This window comes from Rhinoderma darwinii, chromosome 2 (assembly GCF_050947455.1).
Source record: "Rhinoderma darwinii isolate aRhiDar2 chromosome 2, aRhiDar2.hap1, whole genome shotgun sequence".
Taxonomy (NCBI): Eukaryota; Metazoa; Chordata; class Amphibia; order Anura; family Rhinodermatidae; genus Rhinoderma; species Rhinoderma darwinii.
The window spans coordinates 396,780,475-396,804,965 of NC_134688.1; the positions used below are offsets into that span (position 1 = coordinate 396,780,475).

A 24,491-nucleotide genomic window follows, 5' to 3' on the forward strand; every position below is an offset into this window, starting at 1 on the left:
CCGCCCAATGATGATCCGCCACTGTATGTCGTGACGGATGGGGTGTCTCCCCCTCTTTCTAATGGCTTAGATGCCGTGGCCGCTATTAACTGCGGCATCTAAATGGTTAAATCGCTGGGATAGGAGTTATCTCTGATACCGGACGTTACAGTGAAGTGGCTGGAACAATGAGAAGTGTAGGACACTGATTAGTCACTGATTGGTCAGCCTCATACACTCCTCTGTACAACACCCAGTTGGCCAAAAGTAAAAACACGCCCAGTTGTCCATTGAGAAACTCATTAGCATAAATCTAAACTAGCTCATAACTTGCTCAAAAATGATCGTTTTTCAAAATAAAAACCACTGTTGTTATCTACATTACAGCGCCAATCAGATTATGTAAATGATAGGGCATTTATAATCTGGTGACAGAGCCTCTTTAAATTACGCTTTCAAATCCATCTGTCATATAATATTACGAGCTTGAGGTGATTACAGAGCGCAGTATTGTGCAATTACTGTAAACTATATACAAGATCATTTATGAATGTATTACAAAGAAGAGGGCCCAATACTGACCCCAGTTACTATATTACTCCCATAATATATTTTTTGATTCACCAAATAGTGATGGTGATTTTTAATGAGTACTATAATGAGTACTATAATGAGTACACAACCATAAAAAAACACTAAATTTGAAATATAAAACCAATGTTTCAGTAATCGTTTGTGGGTGCATATAGATACATTGGCATATAGGGTCCCCTACCAATTAGCACTTAAAGGGGCCATTTAGAACATGCAGTAGCCCTCACTAGTATAACTTGTAAAATTCAAAGGTTTTTTTCTGGTGAAATGATTCAAGTCTGTAGATCGTAGTAGTAAGCAAAGGAAAAACCTCAGCAGTAATATCTGCAGTGACTTTTCTTCTGATTGCTAGCATGACCTTCAGGAGACAATAATTCCCTGCTGTGAGCCTGTTCCAGGAACTCCAGTTACTTAGGTTTTTTTTTTAGAGTTCTGTTTTCAAGTGATCGATTTTACCATGGCCTGTGATTGAGCTGTAGTGTGTCTGCTTCCAAGTTAAATGCCCTAAGTCACGTTATAAAAAAACACATGAGCAATTTCTTTAGGTCATCAGAAGGAATGAAACAAAATCTATATATTGGAAGAACTAGTAGTGGAATAGTTGTAAAAATGGCTCAACAAAAATTCAACTGATGGAGGTTATTTCTTAGCCTGACTTTAGTAAATATTAAGCCCTGGGAATGTATTGATCCTGAATGGAACAAAAACAATCCCACACAAAAAATAAAATTTGGAAAAACAAAAATAATTTGCACACCATTGTTTCAGATAATTTTTTTCTCTTTTTTTTGTGAGGAAGGAGATGTGAGAGCTCAGTCTGTCTGTTTTTTGTGCCTCTATTTGTCTGTGTGCCTCTGTGTTTGCGTGTGTATAAGTTCCAGTATGTGTGTATGTGTGTGTTTGTGTGTGTGTATTTGTGTGTCTAAGTGCCTATATATGTATCTGTATGTGTATATACTTCTGTATTTACATCTACTACATTATCTGTGTTCAGAGTTATCTCTGTGTGGTATCTGTGGTGTTAGGTCCTATTCACAAGACAGGCATTCTCGGCTGTGTGCAGGCCTTTCTTTGGATGGCCGAAACACGGCCACAGTAGAAACAATTGACCCCAAAAGGGGCTATTCACACGGCCAATTTTTTGACGGCCCAGTAAAAATGGAACATGTCCTATTTTGGGCCGTTCTCCTGGCCGCACGGCTCCCATAGACGTCTATGGAGTCGTGTAAATTACGGCTGTCACTCGGATGTGATCCGAGTGACGGCCGTGCATTCTGCCGCTCGCTCGCTCTCTTCTCCTCACAGTGCGAAGTGCATGTGAGGAGGAGGAGGGTATTTTGTTGCTCCCTGTAGGAGCTGAATCCCTAATCCCCGGCTGGAGGGGATTCCACTCCAGGAGAAGTCCCTGACGTCACTGTCTATATATAGACAGTGACGTCAGGGACTTTTCCTGGAGCGGTCCCCTACTCCTGAAGCAGAATCCCCGGCGCTGTGGCTGGTGATTCCACTCCAGTAGAAGTTCCTGATGTCACTGTCCATATATGGACATTGAAGTCAGGGACTTCTCCTGGAGCGGTCACCTACAGGAAAGTAGGGGGGAGGGGTGCCATCTATGGGGGGAGTGCCATCTATGGGGGGTAGCTATGTACAAGGGTGCTGTGCAGCACTACCTACATGGGGCTGTGTGGCACTAACTACAGGGGGCTGTGTGTACCTACCTACAGGGGGTCTGTGTTGCACTACCTACAAGCGGGTCTGTGTGGCACTACCTACAAGGGTGTCTGTGTGGCACTACCTACAAGGGTGTCTGTGTGGCACTACCTACAAGGGGGGCTGTGTGGCATTGCCTACAGGGGGGCTGTGGCAGTATCTACAGAGGGCAGAGTGTGGCATTATCTACACAGGGCAATGTGTGGCATCTACAGAGGGCAATGTGTGGCATTATCTACAGAGGGCATTGTGTGACATTATCTACATAGGGAAGTGTGTGGCAGAAAATGTACAAATGAAATTCATCTTTTTTTCAAAACCAAACGAGTCAAAATCGGCCGTAAAAAAAAAAAAACATGGCCCGGAACGGATGCAAAACGGCCGAAAAAAATCCGACCAAAATGGCCGTTTTTATCGGCCGACACTTGAACCCTGTTGTGTGAATAGAGCCTAGAAGTGCAGGTAACATCTACATTATCTATACTCAGAGAGTTATCACTGTGTTATCTGTGGTGTTACATAGGACTGCAGGTAACATCTACTACATTATACTTTACCATGGGCGAATAGTCTATTATTCAGTAAACGCTTCTGCATTTTTCTTAGGTTTCAAATTTTGGTAATTAGGTTTTATAATACACATATTTGTATATAATATTTTTTACGAATACTTATCATCATTCCTTTTGCTAGCAAACCCGTGTAACAGGTTTTCTATACTAGTATTATATAAAGTTATAAAGACAAATTGTATTTGACAATAGCATACAGTACGACAGCACTGGCATCTTGTGTTTAGTACTCTACACTAGATATAAAGTAAATATCCTATAATCCAGCATGAGAGTCTAGGAGCAGGCACCTGAGCAGAGATAATAACTAAAAAACAAAGTGCTAGTGACATTTTATAAAAACACCGAAAAAGGCCATACTTACAAATGGACACAGCCAGGCCAGAAATGCTGATGAAAGGGCGAGCAGGTGCTTTAAATAATAATAGCCACTCCCACTAGTCTTGAGGGGAGTGGTGTGTGGTGCATGGGATGTGTAGTAAGAAATAATAAATGAATAGTGTGTGTGCAAGTGTAATACTATAAGTGAAATATAGGGGGCAGTAATAAATGAAGTGCCTCAATGGAAATAAATGGATAATGGGGTGCAAGTGAGTGAAACATGGAGGGATAGTGTGTACGTCATGAGGCACAACGTGTATAGCCAGGTAGAAGCCTATTTGTGACGCCTTGATAATTCATAGAGCGGGCTACCCTGCTTGCTATGCCAAACAACAACACACCATGCTCTCCCAGCATCAAAGACCCGGCTGTGTCCAAGAGAAGCGTTGTATGTTTGCATTCTATTTAGGCTTCCTTTTATTTATTTATTTATTTATTTATTCATTTTATTTATTATGTATTTATTTGCGTTTTTCCAAAAAATTTTAGCAAATCGCCAATAAATGAATACAGATACAAGTTTGATGTAAAGATTGCACGTCCCGAGCTCCAATCCTCCAGCCAAAATGAAGTAGTCTGCCATGTTGTGGGCAAAATCTTCTTGTAAGAGAAAAGAAATGGAAACATTTCATGGAAGTCCCTGAAACCGAAAGGTGGTGGCACAAGTTTCATAAAGAATCCAGGAACAATGATCCAACACATCAGGCAACACTGTTCCGTAGCGTTACAGTTAAAAAAAACAGCTTTATAAACAAAGAAAACAGGGAAAAAAGGGAAGAAAGGGAAAGAGGGGGATAGCCCGTGAGTCCAAGGTTGCTCCTAGAAAATTGGCATTGTATTGCATATAAAATGATTTAGATTGGGATATCGGGGGTCCCCCTGTACTTCATGTTCCAAGTCCCATGTCGTATATTTAAAATAGTCTTAGACTTTATTCTGGATGTGGGCATGTAGAAGGTCTATAAAACTTTACCAAATCTGAAAAAAATATTTTGAATTATCGCCCAAACGCACTCCATCTTGAATAAAAATTTGAGTTTGTCTAAGAAAATTGCTGTGGTGGGGCCTGTGAGTCTATTTATGTTTGCAGAATGGCCTTTCGTGCTGCTGCAGAAATCATATGAAGCCACTTCCTGGTCACTACAGTATTGTCTAGTATCTATCCAGCCAAACATACCCCAAAGTGTATTAAAGGTACAAAATTGGTTAGGTGCGTTTAGGTATAATCACGAACCTTGGACTTGAAGGGCTGAATGACCTTGCAAAACCAAAGACATTGAGCAATATCTGCTCGTGGGATAGGAATCTGAGGGGTATATACCCATCGTAAATCTTCTTAATAGGTGAGATGTTGGATCTGTAAAAAATGTGTAGGACCATTTCCATGTATCTGGATGATGGAAGTGTTTTTAGGGAGTATTCCATTATGTTTAAGAGTTCTGGAATGTCTAACCCAGAAAAGGTAAGGGAGCCATGCCACCAACTCAGTGGGAAAGGTACGGTAATGTAATGTGGAGTTTAAATGTCTGAATAAGTCAGCGATTTGTCAGGCTTCCTTTTATCTTACAACCCCAAAGTGGGTCTGAGCTTCAGAACCCCCACTTATAGCATCTTTTAAGCACGTCTCCATCTTAAACTCATATGATGCACTGAAGGTATAAAAGTAAAATCAAAGGCTATGGAAACCTTTGAAGACTTTTTTGGTTTTTTTTTAAACTAAAACAATGTATTATAGTTTTAGTGCAACTTTGCAATTTATTTATTTTTTTAAATGTTTTACGACAAGGTCAGCGGGACTGATGGCTTCGGTGACAGCGGGAGCCACCTGTTGTCGTTCAAAGTTATGAACTTAAATATGATCAATAGCAGCTTGATCCTGCGTGTCAGAAACACACACGACCCGCTGTCACTGAAGTCATCAGTCCTGCTGACCTGATTCAGGTTTCAGCGCAAGTTACAGCTTCTTTGTATTCAGAATATATAGAAGCTGTATCTGAAAAAGTTAAAAAATTTTTTATAAAAACAAATGACAAAGTTGCACTAAACACTATAATACATTGTTTTAGTAAAAATAAAAACGAAGTCTTCAAAGGTTTTTATTGCCTTTAAACTATCACATGTTCTAATTGTGTGGGTATTTGTCAATGAAAAAGGACTAAGGCCTCATGCCCACTTCAGTTATTTTCTTCAGTGTGCTTTCCGTTTTTTTTAACATATAGCACACTGACATATTCATTTCAATGGGGCCATGTACATTTCCGTTGGTTTAATGGAACCGTGTGGCTGTTCCGCCAAAATTAGGACAGGTCCTACTCCTGTGCGTTTTTGACGGAACAGTCTCGGCCATACCATTCATTTGGTCCATTGAAACAATGGACTACACATGGAAGCCATCAGTGTGCGGTCCGTGTTTCACGGATCCGTCATTAGCGGCCAAACGACAGGCAACGAAAGTGTGCATGAGGCCTAAGAAGATACATACATGAAAGCTCTACTGCTCTCAATCAAATTCAACAAGATTTTGTTCTGTGATTCATCAATGAGAGGGAGATCCCAGATTCCATAGTCAGATCGTACAATATATATATATATTTCAAGCAAAACAAATAATGCAATCCGGTTATTGTAATTAAAAGGTTTTCAGAACTATATTCTGATCTTACAAAACAAAGCAGGAGCAGAATTGTATAAAATATGCTTGTGAATAGTGATATTTATAACTAGACGCACAAGAAATAATGACTTTTCTTCTTTGTTATTTTTTAGACTCTTGCCATACCTGCTCCATTTGCTGTTGATACAAGCTGCCAATGCAAAGCTCCGCATGAGAAATTATCCATAGCTCAGGCTCATTTTGGAACACCGGGTGAGTTACAATGATTTTTCTTTTGAAATAGGTTCTTTGTAGAACAAATATTCAATGGTACTACATATTTCAGACCAAATGTATGTATTGTTGATAAAGAAGAACTAGGTAGCAAAAGGCAAGAGAGGGAAGGGATTTTTTTATAACAATGCTGATGCTAACTTAAACATAATACTGTTGTTTTTATTACTGTACTACACTGCATTTTTCAACATCTTGCATCCGAATGGCTGTACTCTGGAAGATTTAGCATCCCAATGTGTCCGCCCTCCCCCTTCTTTCCTCTCTTTCATTTGTAATATTTAAAATTTCAATAAAAAGTTTAAAAAAAGCACATCACTCTGTACATAGTGATTAGATCACACGTAAAATATATTTTTTTCCCAATTTAAGAATTGCAAATTCAATAATCTGCAATCCACCCAATTGTTTAATTATAATGGTCACGAGCGTCTGAGACGGCTTTTTGCTCTGCAAGTAATTTTCACTAAATCAACAGCTGATGACAACTATCCAATCTGTCACCCACCAACATTAATAATGATAATAAAATCCAAGCATGATGGTACTAATGCAAACTGATACACTTTGGAATACAAATTAATAAGATCATCTGTCCACTCTTCCATTATGATAAAGGTTTTTTTTGTTGTTGTTTTTTTTCTAATAAAAATCATATGCCTGAATGCACCCTTATCTTTGTTGCTTTCTAACAACAGCAGATTTTGAAGATCACCACCATGTCTTCAAGTCTGCTGTGACACTCATCACAAAATATAGTTTTAAATTACATGTGCTAATACAAATTATAAGAACATTGTCCGAACCTGCTGATCTTATGTGCATGGGGGTGACCTGACGCTCTCTCGTAGGCAGATGTGGGGGGAGGATCGGGCATGTTGGATTTTAACATGCCCAATATGAGCAGCTGTTAGAGGTGTCTATCAGCAGCTTAAGGCCCTATTACACGGCCAATTATCGGGCAAACGAGCGTTCATATAACCACTCGCTCCCAATCATTGCCATGCGATCGGCCGATGAACAAGAAAACACTTGTTCATCGGCTGATCGTGTTGTTAATGTAGCAATAAATATTATCGTTGTCGGCAGCTGCTGACGTGACGGAAATGTATGGGGACGGACATAATCATAGCTTCTTGTGAAACAAGCAAACGAGTCTGTCTAGTTGATCAGTTTTTACGGCCCAAATTGGTCGGTGTAAAAGGACCCTTATTCTCTTCTCCCCATTGAGAACACATGCACGATCGACCAAGCCAACCGTACAAGTGTATGGTGGGTCAGAAGGCATAGCTGTCGGTTAAATGAGCTTTCGTTCAACAGCTATCTAAGGTGAATGGCCATCTTAAGCCTTGGGCTACATGGTCTGGATTGCATAATATGTTTATCTTAATGGCTTGTTTATTATCTTGCTTTAGAAGTCCAAAACCATAGTAGCTAGTCCAGTTGATGCTGCAGTCGTAACACCTTATGATTTTATCAGATTAATGAAGTGCCTCACTATGATCTCAGATAAAGTCATACATAATGTCAAAGTAACAAACTTGCCTATGTAGTCCTAGCGTAAACAAGAAACAATAAAGTCAACAAACCTGGCTGTAGTTTATTGTATTAATGTATAAATGTAATTTAGATAGAGTAGTGGGTTTACATTGCATGTGTACCTTACGGTGATGGAAGAAACACTCTAAGGGGGAGTTCACACAGAGTTTTTTGATGCGGAAACCGTGCCGCAAAACGCGCCAAAAAACGTCCGAAAATGCATCCCATTGATTTCAATGGGAGGCGGAGGCGTTTTTTCCCGCGAGCCGTTGAACAATGGGAGGCATTTTCGGACGTTTTTCAATATTTTTGTTTTTCTTCAGTTGTCCTATTAGGGCCAGTTCACATGGAGTTTTTGACATGGAAAACGCATCGGAAAATGCGCCAAAAAACGGCAGAAAATGCTTCCCATTGATTTCAATGGGAGGCGGAGGCGTTTTATTCCCACGAGCGGAAAAACTGGCTCGCGGGATAAAGAAGGGACATGCCCTATCTTCGGGCGTTTACGCCTCTGACCTCCCATTAATATCAATGGGAGGCAGAGAATGCGTATTTCGCTGCGTTTTATGCCTGCGGCGCTCAATGGCTGTGGGCGAAAAGCGCCGCGAAAAGCGGCGTGCAGGCAGAGGAAAATCTGCCTCAAAATTTACAAACGGAATTTTGAGGCAGATTTTCCTCCTGCAAAAAACTCTGTGTGGTCCATGCAGATGTTGCGGTTGAGGTGCGGTTAGAACTGTATTGAAAAAGTGCAGCCAAAAATCCCATGCGTTTGTACCGCAATTTGGCTTGTTTTTAAATGTAACTGCGTTTTTTACCTTTTTTCTTATCCAATTGCAATAAAAACACATGCAATTTTCGGATACGTTTTTTTTATGCGGTTTTAACCTCATCTCAACCGCAACGTCTAAGGGGACCTTAATGCTTTTAAGAAGATTAGTGCGTAGTAGAAATCAAACATTGTGTTCGGGCTGAGAACACAGATGGCAGGAAGAGCCTAGAATAGAAGGCTTAAATGTTACAAGAGTTCTCATTTGGAAAGGAATTTCTTTGTTAGGTGACAAACAAATTACAGGCACATAAAAGAAGAATAGACTAGCCTTTGTGATAATACAAATTGTATTGTGCCATGAAAATTTCTTTTCTTTACAGCAGCAGAGTTGATCCTGCAATTTTCTTTTCAATGATTATACCTCAATGGACCACTGCATTATATCAAATCAAAATAGTGTACGCAAACTGTTCATCTTTTATTCTGAGGACTGTCTATAGAAAGAAAATGAGGTGTGACACCTCCAAATCCCCCTCATGTCCTTCATCCTTCCACTGGAAAATGTTTATTAATAATAATAGCAAGAAACATTATATGTCTGAGTGGCAGAAGCTTATATAACAAGACTATGACAGCGTCAGGTAATGGGTGGGTTGTGTAAACCTTTGGAAGTATATTGAAGCCAGGAAATACTAATAATCTTTATAGATGATTTCCTGGCTATGGTATTGAATTGAATTGAATCGTTGGCACTCATTTACGCACCTCTCATGTCATCTGCTATCATACAGACAGAACCCTACTATAGCTCTTAGCTGTAAAGTGAATATTTGTGTGGTTCACGATTTTGATCCACAATCATTTTCACCTATGACAAAGCAGACAAAAGTAAACTGAAGACCACCAGTGTTGTCACAGGGAACAAGAGGAGAGGGGCTCTTGTACATAGAGCTTTTCAATAAGCAATTTAAAGTTTTCATTGATGGCCAATGACCTGTGACAACTGTGGAAGAAATACAACCTTCTTTCTGTGCTTTTCTGGCTGAGAAAGTAGAGACTGTGTGTACAAAATATGTTGCTACTATGGGTGCATATATATGGAAGAGTAGCGAAGGAAATGGCACTACTGAAAGACCTCTTAGCTACAGTTTGCCAAAGACGTGAAAAATTCTGTAATAATCTAAAAAAAAAGCTTTGATGGTCTAATGAGAATTAATTGAGTTTTTTTACCCATAAAAAAATGCTATGTTTCGCATACCACCAAAAGCTTACCATCCATATAATGGTGGCAGCATCAATTCCAGAACAATGGAGAGCAAGATGATTTTATTGTACCACCAGGAATGTAGGAAACAATGCACTAAGTCTAAGGGGTGTTCCTTGGATTGGCCTTTTAGGGTTGTAGATGGCAGTGGTTGCTAAAAGAAAAGGCAGAAGAAAGCAAAAATGGGCAAACAGTCAAAGTTTGAAGTACAAGGTGGCAGGCCAAAGCATAGTTAGGGGATAGTCCGACAATCCCTGTTTATATGCCCTCTCATGGCATATGGACGTCTTAGAGGGCGGTCCCTCTATATGCCAGAACAGAGAGCTGAATTTTAAATGCAGCTCTCACATTAGCAGACCCAGAGCGGCAATGCATTACACACATTTGAATGCCTGCCATGTAATGCTACAAGTATAGCAAGATGCCGCTTTCCCTGGCGATAACAGCTTAAATTGTCAGTTGTTAGAGAAGTGGATCCATGGCAATCAGTTGATCTCTGCACTATTGAAAAAAAAGGCTTAGTCTTTATGTGAGGAACTCTTAAAGGTCACAGGCAAAGCAAAGTCCGTTAGGCTGACGTACTGAAAGAACAGATTCTAAATAGGTAATCAAAAACGCTGGAGATGGGTATCCTTTATTTTTTAATTGTGTGCTTTTATTGAAGTTTTCAAGATACGAACGCATAGTAAACTTATAACATATAAACACATAAGGAATACAATCGTAACACATGTATACAGGTTAGTCAGTCATTTTTTAAGCAGCCCAAGTCGAAATCTCAACAGTTCCCTAGATGCTAACCCTGAATTGTCGGTCCATGGTGCCCATAGTTTCTCAACTTTAGCCCCCTCTTTTCCTATACAGTCCCTTCTCCGGTTACAGTAGCAAGTTTATTTTATTGACAAATTCTGTTATAGATGGAGCACTTTAATCTATCTATTGTTGCGCCAGTATTCGTGCCTTAAATAGCATCCAAGACACTTCTATTTTTCCTAGATCATTGTTGCCAAGTCCTTGGATAGTGGTATTCTTAGAAGGAAAATAGCCATTTAAGTAGCCCGCCGGTTTTCATGATTTCATCACACAACATTTGTAAAGAGGCAGGCGGAGGGATTGCTAGTAAAAATGCAGTGAAGGGTACAGGCTCCCAAATGGCAAGAAGACAGCCTGTGTCCAACTAAAGTGGCCGGGTGTTGAGGTGGATTGAGCCAGCAGCAGAATCCCTACTTGATACAAGGATACCCCATCACAGCATGCTCTAGAAGGCTTGTTAAACTACACAGAAATCTTACTGCAAATTGGTTAAAGATTTATTTCTCAGCAAGACCATGAAACCAAAGTTAAGCCAGTTTAAAAAAAAGTCAGGATCTCCATCAAATGGAGGATTTGTAGCTCGAGTTGAAATCACCACGTACCTTGACAAAGCTTGAACAGTTTTGCAACAAAGAATGAGGAAAAATTCCAATTGATAAAGATCCACAAAAAAACCAAAGCTTTAATTCCTGCCTAATATCCGTCTATCAAATACTGACTTAAAAGGAATGAGAATTTATACATTCAGTGTTATTGTGTTTAATAACTGTTACGAATGTAGATCACTTTGTACGGATTTGTTTTCTCATATTTTCTATCTATCTATCTATCTATCTATCTATCTATCTATCTATCTATCTATCTATCTATCTATCTATCTATCGGTAGACATACCATATGTAAAATCTGTGCAGCTGAGCAGTGGCCCATCAGGAAGGGAGCCCAGGGGCAAATGCAGGAATTTTAAGGGGGATTCTAAGTGCATTGGTGCCCACAACAGAGATGGTAAATTTCCCCTTTTTCGCGTAGAGTGGTTTAAGCATTAGCCATAGTATTCCTATAATGTCCCTGGGGGTCTAGAGTGGTTTAGCAGTTAATACTTAGTATCTCTGGTGTTCTAGGGTTATGAAGGGTTTAATATTCATATCCATGGTGGTCTAGGATGGCAATGGTTTAATATCTAATATCCTTGGGGGTCTAGGGTTGTTTAGTGGTTAAGACTTAATATTATATAATAATATACTTTCATTGCTTTTATTATATTTTTCCCAAGGGTAAAGGGGTTAATAGTTGTAGTATAGAGCAGAAAAGTGAACCTAGAATTTAATTCTTATAGGGGTTGGAGCGCTGATTTTCTATTAGTGTTCCAAATCTCCTGCTTCCCTTTACACAACCGTCCAGTTACAAAATTCTGCATGCCTGCTGTTGGCACTAGAGGGAGCTCATTGCATTATACAGCTCCCATTGATCTCAATAATAAATGCAGCATGTGGTATGCAGTGACCACAGAGATTTATTTTCATTTAACTAACAGTTTTCTCTTGAACTATTCAGAGAACAGTTTCGGGGTACTAGTAGCCCCCCTACGTTCGGTGCCCACTGCTACTAAAAAGCATAATAATAATGCAACTTCTTGTCCATTGAATCCATGGCTCGCAATTTCTAGTGGACAGGCAGACCAGAGAGAGATTTTCTGCATAGCCATAAAAGAAAAGCACCTCTCTTTCTTTAATTTAGCAATTGGAAAATTCAGTCCCATATTCGTATTATTAACTGGTTTGATAACCTCAAGGCATACCTCCTAACCGTCCCAGATTCAGCGGGACAGTCCTGGATTCCGGGCGATGTCCCGCTATCCCGGGTGGCTGGTGATATGTCCCGGTGTCAACTGTATCTGCGTCCTCAGGACGCAGATACAGTTGAACCCAATGCTGAAGCAGGAAACTGTCAGATCCCTGCTTCAGCATTAGTACAGAGCAGAGGAGCAGGGGAGCTCCTCCACTCGTCGAGGATTCCCCGGGCACAGCGCTACTTTAAGCGCTGAGCTAGGGGAAGCCCTTGAAGTCACTGTCCATAAATGGACAGTGACGTCAGTGGCTCCTCTAGGATTTCTGCTCTTGGAGTAGCACCTGGCATTACAATACATATATGGACATTGACGTCAGGAGTTACTCCTGGAGCGGAATCCCCTGCCAGAGCGTTGCCGACTCTCTGGCCGGGGATTCTGCTCCTAGACGGAACCCCTGACGTCACTGTTCATATATGGACAGTGACGTTAGGGGATCCTCCTGGAGCGGAATCCCCTTCCACTGCATGGCCGATGCTCTGGCTGGGGATTCTGCTCCTAGAGGGAGCCTCAATGGCGCTATCTATAGGGTGGTAGTGTTATCTACAGGTGTGTGACGTTACCTTCAAGGGGGGGGGGGTGTGTCACTATCTTCATGTGCACTGTGGCACTGTATATGGGCACTGTGGCACTATCTACATGAGCACTGGCACTTTGTATGTGGGCACTGGCACTAGGGGCAGCTAAGGGGGCATTATACTGTATGGGGGCAGCTAACAGGGCATTATACTGTATGGAGGCAGCTAAGGGGGCATTCTACTGTATGGGGGAAGCTATGGGGGCATTATACTATATGGGGGAAGCTATAGGGGCATTATACTGTATGGGGCAGCTGTCAGGGCATTATACTGTATGGGGCAGCTATGAGGCATTATACTATATGCGGGCATCTGTGTGGGCATTATTCTGTATGGGGACATCTTTGTTAGCAACATACTGTATGGGGGCAATGTATGGGGGTATTATACTGTATGGGGCATCTATGGGGCATTATGCTGCATGGGGACAGTTATGGGGCATTATGCTGTATGGGGGAATTTGTTTGGGCATTATACTGCATGGTGGTATCTGTGTGGGCATTATACTGTATGGGGCAGCTATGAGGGCATTATACTGCATGGGGGCATCTATGGGGGATTGGGTGGGATTAGAGGCGTGGCTTAAAAGGGAAAAAATTTGCTCCTCTTTGACATACTTGAAAGTTGGGAGGTATGTCAAAGTGTTCATATTCCATTGTTACATAAATTCCAGGTAACTGCCGGAATTCTTTGGTGGAAAAAATTACTTTTATTGATTTGAATAGTAAAGACAAGACATAGAGCATGAATTTCTCTTCATGATTATCTTATCAATGAATAGTGCATAGATTTCCAATGAGAATGCAGACAATCTGTGAAGCTGATTTGGAATAAAAAATTCATAGTTTCTCCTAAGTACAGGTTGAAAAGAAAGTCACAGTGCTCCTGAGAGACATGTTGACGTCTTTCCTTCGTCTTTTGCAGTTGACCGACCTGTCAGGGTGTATGCAGATGGAATATTTGATCTTTTCCACTCAGGTCATGCGAGAGCCCTTATGCAAGCCAAGAACCTGTTCCCAAACAGTTACCTGCTAGTTGGAGGTAAAGAATGGACTGACAAAAATTGTTCTCATAACTAACAGCAGGTTTCTGTTTTACAGATTCCTAAAAATATATTTTTAGAAAATCTAAACACAAAATAAATATCAGGCTGTATATTTAAGGCTTCGTTCACATCTGCGTCGGAGGCTTGGTTAGGACATTACCAGGAACAATAGCGCAGCATGATGCGCTATTGTGTACAGTAAAATCACGTACAGCCCGACGGAAAGCCGATGGAGCCTATTAAAGTCAATGGGTTCCGTCGGCAACCGGCGGTGTCCATTGTGTAACGGAACTGTTTGTTACGCTATTCCCTTGTTCTGCTCCTCTGACAGAGCAGAACAACAGAACAGCACAACGCAGGTGTGAACCCAGCCTAAATGTGTTATTCTTCCTTCCAGATTTTCAATCTGTTATTTATTCCAAAATTCGATCGACCTACATTAAAGAGTTATTTCTAACTTAGACATTTATGGCATATACACAGGAGCTGCTGGCTACCGCATCCAGGCGGAGTATCAGTGTGGATATGTCATAAAAGTCTAAGATGGGAATAAACATATAGGGTATGTTCACATGTAGCATAAATACTACGGATTTTCCGCAATGTATTTAATTGCGGAAAATCTGCAGCATAATACAGTAGCAGCAGAGTGGATGAGATTTGAACAAATCTTATCCACACACTGCGTAAAAAGCTGCCAAAAACCATTCATAAACTGACCTGTAGATCAAAGTTGCTGTTTTTCTGCTGCGGGTTTTCCCCATTGAGTTCAATGAGGAGGTAAAAACCGCAACAAATCGCAAATGTAGCGACTTTTGCAGTGAAAAAGCTGCAATTTCAGGCTGCAGCGATCACATGGGATAAAACATCATCCCAGAAGGCCTGGCGGCAGGACATCAGAGGGACGCAGCGCCATGACTACCGGTAAGTACAAACTTTTATTTTTAATCTGCTGTTTTCCGCAGCACAAATTCCGCCCGGAAAACTGCACCAGAATTTGGTGCAGTTTTTCAGACAGAATTCCCTGCGGGCTCCAGGGCGGATACGCTGTGTAATTTTACACAGCGTATCCGCCCTGTGTGAACAAAGACTTAATGTTAAAAAAATAAAAAATATTTTTGTTTTCCTTCAGTTGTCCTATTAGAGCCAGTTCACATGGAGTTTTTGACATGGAAACCGCATCGGAAAATGCTCCAAAAACGGCAGAAAATGCTTCCCATTGATTTCAATGGGAGGCGGAGGCGTTTTTTTCCCACGAGCGGAAAAACTGGCTCGCGGGAAAAAGAAGGGACATGCCCTATCTTTGGGTGCTTACGCCTCTGACCTCCCATTGACATCAATGGGAGGCAGAGAAAGCATATTTCGTTGAGTTTTATGCCCGTGGCGCTCAATGGCCGCTGGCGAAAAACGCAGCGAAAATCAGCGTGCAGGCAGAGGAAAATCTGCCTCAAAATTACAAATGCAATTTTGAGGCAGATTTTCTTCCTGCAAAATGCTCCGTGTGAACCCAGCAAAAAACTGAGGCAAAAATAATTTAAAAAAAAAGAGACTTAGGCTTTGTATGTACTGAAAATAAAATGAATTATGTCATTAAAAAAGCCAATCCAAATTCAGGAGACCCTAGAACAGGGGTCAGCAACCTTCGGCACTCCAGATGTTGTAAAACTACAATTTCCATCATGTCCTGACATATATGGACAGCGATGTTGGGAGCTTCCTGATGTGTTTGTTTAACGTATACTATATGCTCCCTTTTTTTGCGGGATTTCTCAGGATAGAATAACGTAGCCTACTATGCTTTTCCATCTTTCAAAAAAAAGGTATACTGATATATACCAGCCAGACGGAGACCAAATGGACACTGATTTGGTCTGGGTCAGTTTAATAGAGCCCTATGAACACGTTTATCGTGTACGTTGGGAGCTTACCTGTTGTACACAAGAAGCGTAGAGTACAAACGTGATGTGAACGGGGCCTGACCAGACGTGGGACCGTAAGAGACCCAGTCTTCCACATCAACCTAAGGGTATGTGCACACGGGAACGGTCTTTTACGTCTGAAAATACAGACTGTTTTCAGGAGAAAACAGCTGCGTCGTTTCAGACGTAAAAGCTCCTCCTCGCATTATGCGAGGGGTCTTTTACGCCCGTAATCTTGAGCTGCTCTTCATTGACTTCAATGAAGAACGGCTCAAATTACGTTGCAAAGAAGTGTCCTGCCGAGGCAGTCAATTTACGCGTCGTCGTTTGACAGCTGTCAAACGACGACGCATAAATGACAGGTCGTCGGCACAGTACGTCGGCAAACACATTCAAATGAATGGGCAGATGTTTGCCAACGTATTGTAGCCCTATTTTCAGACGTAAAACGAGGCATAATACGCCTCGTTTACGTCTGAAAATAGGTCGTGTGAACCCAGCCTTATGGTCGATCCGGTGTCAAAATGGAAAGGCTGGGGTCTATATAGAGAGGTACAATTGCACTAAATTAAATAAACAAACAAACCAACCAACTAACCAACCACTCATTGGTCAATGAATAATCTTAGAAACGCACCTACTTTCACATATATTTCTGCCACAATATCCTCCTTAAAATTTAACTGTAACTTCTACTTGACCTATTGAACATCCTCACTGTCTCGTTGAAAGGTGTTGTGTCTCCTTTGCACGGTGTTTGTATTTCATCATCATATAAAGCAGAAATGACGACAGGAACAGTTTTCTAATGATGTCTGTCAGTTTGCAGTGATGAGCTAACACACAAGTACAAAGGCTTCACAGTAATGACTGAGAATGAACGCTATGAGGCTCTGCGCCATTGTAGGTATGTGGATGAAGTGATCACCGATGCCCCGTGGACGCTCACTCCGGAGTTTTTAGAGAAACATAAGGTAATGATGTACTTCAAAAATTTGCATTCCTTATCAATAGTTAATAGGGTTACTACTGCATAATGGAATAAGAACTTTATATGCATCTATACTAATCTACAGTCCTGACCAAAAGTTTTGAGACTGACACAAATTTTGTTTTTCACAAAGTTTGCCTTAAGGCCTTATATGTTATATGTCCGTGATACGCGCGTGATTTTCATGCGCGTCGCACAGACCTATGTTAGTGAATGGGGCCGTTCAGACTGTCAGTGATTTTCACGCAGCGTATGTGCGCTGCGTAAAACTCACGACATGTCCTATACTTGCCCGTGTTTCGCGCAGCACGCACCCATTGAAGTGAATGGGTGCGTGCAAATCGCGCTCGGCACATGGAAGCACTTCCGGGTGCCGCACGTGATTCGTGCAACAGTAGTAAAAACTATGAATGAAAACAGAAAAGCACCTGCTTTTATGTTTGTAAAGAGAGTGTCATAATGATGCCGGCTGCGCCAAAATCACGCAGCCACGCACCATATACAGATGCCACACTGAGCTTTTGCGCGCGCAAAATGCAGTGTTCTTTGCGCGCGCAATACGCACACGTTCGTGTGAATAAGGCCTTAGTCAGGTTCCTATGGTATACTGAAGTACAATTATAAGCATCTCATACGTTTTTAAACTTTTATTGACAAATACTTCAAGTTTATGCAAAGACTCAATATTAACAGTGTTGACCCTTCTTTTCCAAGATTTCTGCAATTTGCCCTGGCATGCTGGATATCAGCTTCTGGGCCAGATCCTGACTGATGGCAACCCATTTTTGCCTAATCAGTGATTGGAGTTTATTACAACTGCTTTTTGAGGATTGACCATGGGTTCTCAATGGATTGAGATCTGGACATGGATCCAACATTTCAATGTTTTGTTCACCGGGCCACTTAGTTATCGCTTTTGCCTTGTGACATGGTGCTCCATCATGCTGGAAAAAGTATTGTTCACCAAATTACTCCTGGATTCTTGGGAAAAGTTGCATTTGGAGGATGTTTTGATACCATTCTTTATTCATGGAAGTGTTCTTAGGCAAAATTGTGAGTGAGCCCACTCCCTTGGATGAAAAGCAACCCCACACATGAATAGTTTCAGGATGCTTTACTGTTGGCATGACACAGGACTCATGGAAGCACTCATCTTTTCTTCCCTGGACAATCATTCTTCCAGATGTCCAAAACAATCTGAAAGGGGCTTCATCAGAGAAAGTGACTTTGCCCCAGTTCTCTGCAGTCCAATCCCTGTACTTCCTGCCGAATGTCAGTGTGTCCTTGATATTTTTCTTAGTGGCTTCTTTTAGTGGCTTCTTTGCTGCGCTTCTTGACACCAGCCAGCCTCCAAAAGTCTTCGCCTCACTGTACGTGCAGATGTACTGACACCTGCCTGCTGCCATTCCTGAGCAAGCTCTGCACTGGTGTTGAATTAATACCGTAGCTGAATACGCTATAGGAGATGGTCCTGGCACTTGCTGGACTTTTTTGGGCGCCCAGAAGCCTTCTTCACATCAAATGAACCTCTCTCCTTGAAGATGTTGATGATCTGATAAATGGGTGATTTAGAGGCAATCTTACAAGCAGTAATGTCCTTGTCTGTAAAGCCCTTTTGATGCAAAGCGATGATGACTGCACGTGTTTCCTTGGAGGTAACCATAGTTAACAGAAGAAAATAATTTCAAGTACCATCCCCCTTTTAAAGCAACCAGTCTGCTCTTATAATTCAATTAACAAGACAGAGTGATATCCGCTGTCTTGTCCTCGTTAACACTTTCTCCTGAGTTAACAAGAAGATCACTGAAATGATGTTAGCAGGTCATTAACTGGCAGGGCTGAAATGCAGTGGAAATGGGTTTTTTGTGACTAAGTTAATTTTCATGGCAAGGAATGACTTTGCAATTAATTGCAATTAATCTGATCACTCTTCATAACAATCTAGAGTTAATGCAAATTTTCACTATAAAAACTGTTACACCAAACTTTGAAAAACTAAATTTGTGTCTGTTTCAAAACTTTTTGCCAGGACTGTACAGTAAGTGTGGTCTCCATTAGGCCTAGTTCACAATGAGTTTTTTGCAGGCAGAAAACATCTGGCATCATTTTTGATTTGCCAACGCTTTTTTTTTCTTTTTATTTTGCTGCGTTTTAGCCCATGGGCATTAAATCGAATGCAAAAACCGCATGCAAAAACTGCCACAAAAAAACGAGAGCCACAGTTTTTTTTTCTGCCACCCCTTTTATCATTCTCGTCTTAAACGAAAAAACTGGTCACCTAATAAGCATTTAGTTTTCATCTATTAGCTTTTATATCTATATGTCTTTGATATATATTGTTGGCTCATGCATGTTGATAGGTCAGCTAAAAAAGTGGCACTGCCCGATAAAAACATAATGACCCACATTTTCAATGTATCTGCTAATTTTATGGTGTATTTTACTCCAAAATAGGGGAGAATTTAATAAGACTGGTTTCATATTCCAATCTTAAACAGAAGTCCCCTGGAGTAAGATGCACTACATTTTTTAAGAGGCACACCCACACTTAATAAATTTTTTGCATCTTGGTCTATCCGTGCGCCACAAAGTTGAACTGAATTTTGCCATAATTTACTCTGCCTCCCCAGCTAAACCCCATCCGCTTTTAAGAAAAATGTCAAGAGCCGCGAAAAATTGAAAAGTCGAAACTGTTTGCACAAAACAGAGGTGTGGCAAAATTTGAAACTTTTTTACATCCAGCAAACTGTCCCAAACTACTTAATTAATCTCACTCATAGTGTCTAATGTGCTATGTGACATATTTATTAAACATTTGCACCAGAATACAAAGTAATTTGCACCATTCACATTAGTTTAAAGTTGGCGTGGCTTACTTCTTGTTTAGGATTTAGATATATTTATAAAATTCGACATTTTACAAAAAGTTATAAAAAAGGGTGCAAATTAGCAAAACAAATTGCATCTCTACTCCACACCTGGAGTAGAAAAAGTGGAGTAACGTTAGCCAGTGTGAAAGGGAATGGCAGTGATGTATCTTTATGTCAGATTTATTAAAGGGGCAAATGCAACCATAAATTTGTCGCAACATAATGTATGCCAATTTAACAGTCTAGCTTTAACTTGTGGGCCAATGAGTACAGTTGATTACCTAATACATTACCTAATGCCAGGAACATTCGGTTCTGTACTGGGACAAAAAGGATCAATTACAGAGGCTGGAGGAGTTAGACTAAAAAGACATTTACAGTTTTCATACAGCCCATGAATTGCCCGCATTTGAGCTCGTGTATTAGGTATCAGGTATTTTCAGTCACAAGGAGAATACTTAATTATTGAATTAAACGGGTTGACGGGGCACGGGGCGTTTTTCATACTGATGACCTATCCACAGGATAGGTCATCAGTATATGATCAGTGGGGGTCCGACACCGGGACCCGCACCGATCAGTTGTTTTCCGGCTACCTCCAGGCATCGGGAATTATACAGTGTTCAGTGCCGGGAGCAGAAGACTCCGGTCATAGTATAGCGGCCGTGCTGCAGTACTGCAACTCTGCTCCTATTCACTTCAATAGGAGCAGAGCTGCAGTACTGCAGCACAGTCGATGTACTGTGACCGGAGCCATCTGCTTCTAGCACGGACATCTAGTGCCTGGAGGCAGCCGGAAAAGCTGATCAGTGGAGGGTCTGGGTGTCAGACCCCCACCGATCATATACTGATGACCTATCCTGTGGATAGGTCATTAGTATCAAAAACCGCCCCGTGCAAGGACAACCCCTTTAGGCTCGGTTCACATGACCATGTTACGTCCGTAATGGACGGAACGTATTTCGGCCGCAAGTCCCAGACCGAACACACTGCAGGGAGCCGGGCTCCTAGCACCATAGTTATGTACGATGCTAGGAGTCCCTGCCTCTCCGTGGAACTACTGTCCCGTACTGAAAACATGATTACAGTACGGGACAGTTGTCCTGCAGCGAGGCAGGGACTCCTAGCATGGTACATAACTATGGCCCGGCTCACTGCACTGTGTTTGGTCCGGGACTTTCGGCCGAAATACGTTCCGTCCATTACGGACGTAACATGGTCGTGTGAACCCAGCCTTAAGTTATTCTTACATGAATGATCTGTTATAGAGGTTTTCCCAGTATACATTATTAGTACCTATTGATAGGAAAGGTCATAAAACAGTGATGGGTGAGAATCCGACTGCTAAGACCCCATTGATCTACGTTGTTCGCTGGAGAAGAATAACTGTGGTTAATGCTCTAGTCACACTGCCATATTACGGTGTGGGGTTCATATATATTTAGGGCCATTAGCAGTATCGGATCCAATCAGCAGAAGGTATGGAAACCTTTTCAAAACATTTTTTAGGGGATGGTTTTGCTACATAGCCCCAATATTATCCATTCCTGTTTTAGCTGCTGTACATCAACTTGGTTGATAATATTATAAATCTATTGAATCATGTTTTTGGTTTTTCCCTTGATCTCTTCATCATCATCTTATATGCATGCTTTACAGAAATACTCATAAGTTCCTTTTGCTTTGATCAAATCTAATTGATTCATTAAATTTTTATACATTCTAAGGAACTTCCCAGTCGGAGTTAGACTTTGTAAATTTGCTGAACTTTCTTTTATAGTGTGCAGATGAGGAGCTTATAGCTTATTCTATGTCTTAGGGCTAGTCTAGTGAACGTCTACAGCATCTTCATCACAGGAGCAATATATTATAGTGTGCACTGTGCGCCGGAGTTCCAATTAATCATTGCTGGTTTTATTGTGCTCCTGTCTAATAACTAAATTAAAATGGTAAAGTTCAATAATGTGTTGTGTTTATTTCTAGATTGATTTTGTGGCTCATGATGACATCCCGTATTCATCAGCAGGTTCTGATGACGTCTACAAACACATAAAGGAGGCAGGTAATCTGCTTTATATTCATCTTGTGCTTTAACTTGGTGATTTGCAGTGTGTTCTGGAGGGGGCAGCATCTACGCACAAATTGGTCTATTCACTCTTGCATACTGGGACAGGCATCCAATGTATATTAAAAGGTAGAAGAACAGGACTTTTTCTGTGGCAATGTAAATTTACATCACTGCATAAACAATCAGTTCCCAGTCTCTCCTACTGCAGAAGCATTTTACTCCTCATTGGAGGTTTACTGACTGATATCACTGAATTAAGGCAAATGGGCCATGGTGAGGGATGCTGTGGAGAAGGGTAGAGTAAGGGTAGGGACACAAAGGATGGATACGCTGCGTAAAAGAACACAGCATGTCCATCCCTTAAACAGCAGGGAATACCGCTAGAAAAATTGAACCAAATTGTGGTGCAGTTTTCCGGGCGGCATACCCACTGCGTAAATCCTGCAGGAATAATTTAAAAAAAGTTTATACTTAGCCTCTGCCGTAGGCCCGTAGTCATGGTCGATGCGTCCCTATGTTCTGAGCAAAGCCCGGCCTCCTGGGATGACACTGTAGTCCATGTGACCTCTGTAGCGTTTGATTGGTCGCAGCAGTCACATGGGATGAAACATCACCCCAAGTGGCCAGGCTGTGCTCAGAAGAGAGGATTGCGTCGCCATGACAATGGCTGGTGGTGAGTATAACCTTTTTTATTAATTTCAAATAAAAAATTGCTTTTTTTTTCTAATTTGCAATTTTTGCAACGGAATTGCAGCATTTCCAACGCAAAAGTCTCAATACATGGCTCTTTGTTGGGGGTTTTCCTCCCGATTGAATTCAATAGGGAAAACCCACAACCGAAGAGCATCGATTCCGCAGCATAAATTGACATGCCGCGGATGAAAATGCTGTACCGCAGGTCAATTTATGAACAGTTTCTCAACAGATTTTTCCCGCTGTGTGTGTATGAGATTTGTTTAAATCTCATCCACTCTGCTGTTACTGTACTACGCTGCGGATTTTCCACAATGAAATATGTTTTGCAGAATTTCCGCAGTGTATACACAATGTGTGTTCTTACCCTAAGGCTGGGTTCCCACGTATTGTAAACGCTGCAGAATTTTCGCAACTGAATTCTGTGCGAAAAGGCCGCTGCATTTACAGTAGCAGCAAAGTGGGTAGGATTTGAACAAATCTTATCCACACGCTGTGGAAAAAATCTGCTGAGAAAATGTAAAAAAAATGTAAGCTTATAAATGACATTTAGGTCTGTACCTATATGTAATGTTTCCCTGCTATTTATTTTCCTCAGTTCACTGCAAGTTCACACGTAGCATAAATACCACGTATTTTCCACAACGGAATTTGTTGTGGAAAATCCGCAGCATAATACAGTAGCAGCAGAGTGGATGAGATTTGAACAAATCTCATCCACACGCTGTGTAAATGATGAGTGGAAAACCCCCTCAGAAATTGACCCGCGTTGCTGTTTTCTAATCCAGTCGACCCTAAACAAATAGCAGATGTTGGGATTTTTATGTCGGAAAACCTGCGATTCCGCCACAATTAAATCGTATACTTACCCAGAATTCTGTGCTTCTTCGTCCAGGGTGACCTCCTGGGCTGACGTTTCATCCCATGTTACCGCTGAAGTCAATCACAGTATCAGCGATCACATGGGATAAAACATCATTCCAGAAGGCCGGCTGCAGGACGTCAGCGGGACGCGTCGCCATGGCTACGTACGTACCGCCGAAAAATGCACCACAATTTGGCGCAGGTTTTTGTCCGTAATTCCCTTTGGTACCCAAGGAAGACACGCTGTGTCCTGTTACGCAGAGTATCCGCCCTGTGTGAACATAGCCACTGTCTGCATTTTAGCTCAGCTTCATTAGAGTAGAGTTGCGAACTGTGACTACAGCTTATCTACACTGCCTACAGGGAGTGTGAGGTAGTCTGAGACATACCTCCTGTGTCATCATTGGTCCAGGCTGCTGTTCTCTTCCTCCCCACTGCAGCTCCGCCTCTTGTTCATCTGGAAGTCAGTGCACTAGGTGCTGATACAGCATGGATACAGTGATTATAAAGTACAGACTCCTACATCACCAGTGAGAAAAAGATTATCAGTTAATTGCCACATATACTAAGGCAATGAGCCCTAGTAAGGAAGAGTCAATTTAATATAAACATGTAGCTTTGCACATAAATGATAATTCATTCCCTTTACAGCTATCGTATTGCAAAATGTCCAATACCAAATCCACAATAACAATTTATTTTCATAAAGTATTTAAAGCAATATTTATCCTAAAGAATTAATGGTAAAAGTTGTTTGAGTTGACATCCTTGAGATTAGTTGAAAATCGTTTTTTAACCACATTCATATAAAAATCCTATTATACAGCACACCTTTCCTCTCTGTGACAGGCATGTTTGTACCAACACAGAGGACAGAAGGTATCTCAACGTCAGATATAATCACTAGAATCGTCCGTGATTATGATGTTTATGCCAGGCGCAATCTCCAGAGGGGATACACTGCAAAAGAGCTAAATGTTAGTTATATAAATGTAAGTATAAAGACTGCTGACAACGCCAGTTCCCATCGCGGCTACTTTTTTTTTCCCCTTTGTTAAACACAGTGTTTAAAACCAGTCCTCCCATTTCATTTGCTGTGTCTATACAAT

At 41.3% G+C, this 24,491-nt stretch overlaps 1 protein-coding gene across 5 annotated transcripts in view; it reads left to right on the plus strand.

Moving 5' to 3' along the window:
• The window catches only part of PCYT1B (phosphate cytidylyltransferase 1B, choline), a 70,002-nt gene that overhangs the window by 39,972 nt on the left and 5,539 nt on the right, over nucleotides 1–24,491 (plus strand). For 4 of the 5 annotated variants that reach the window (XM_075854010.1, XM_075854011.1, XM_075854012.1 and 1 more), the window contains exons 2-6: nucleotides 6,003–6,102; nucleotides 13,857–13,973; nucleotides 16,719–16,870; nucleotides 21,741–21,819; nucleotides 24,232–24,374. In XM_075854010.1, coding sequence (XP_075710125.1) covers nucleotides 6,003–6,102; nucleotides 13,857–13,973; nucleotides 16,719–16,870; nucleotides 21,741–21,819; nucleotides 24,232–24,374 — 591 coding nt within the window. The remainder of the gene's footprint in view (nucleotides 1–6,002; nucleotides 6,103–13,856; nucleotides 13,974–16,718; nucleotides 16,871–21,740; nucleotides 21,820–24,231; nucleotides 24,375–24,491) is intronic. The other variant, XM_075854013.1, reaches the window with a different exon arrangement.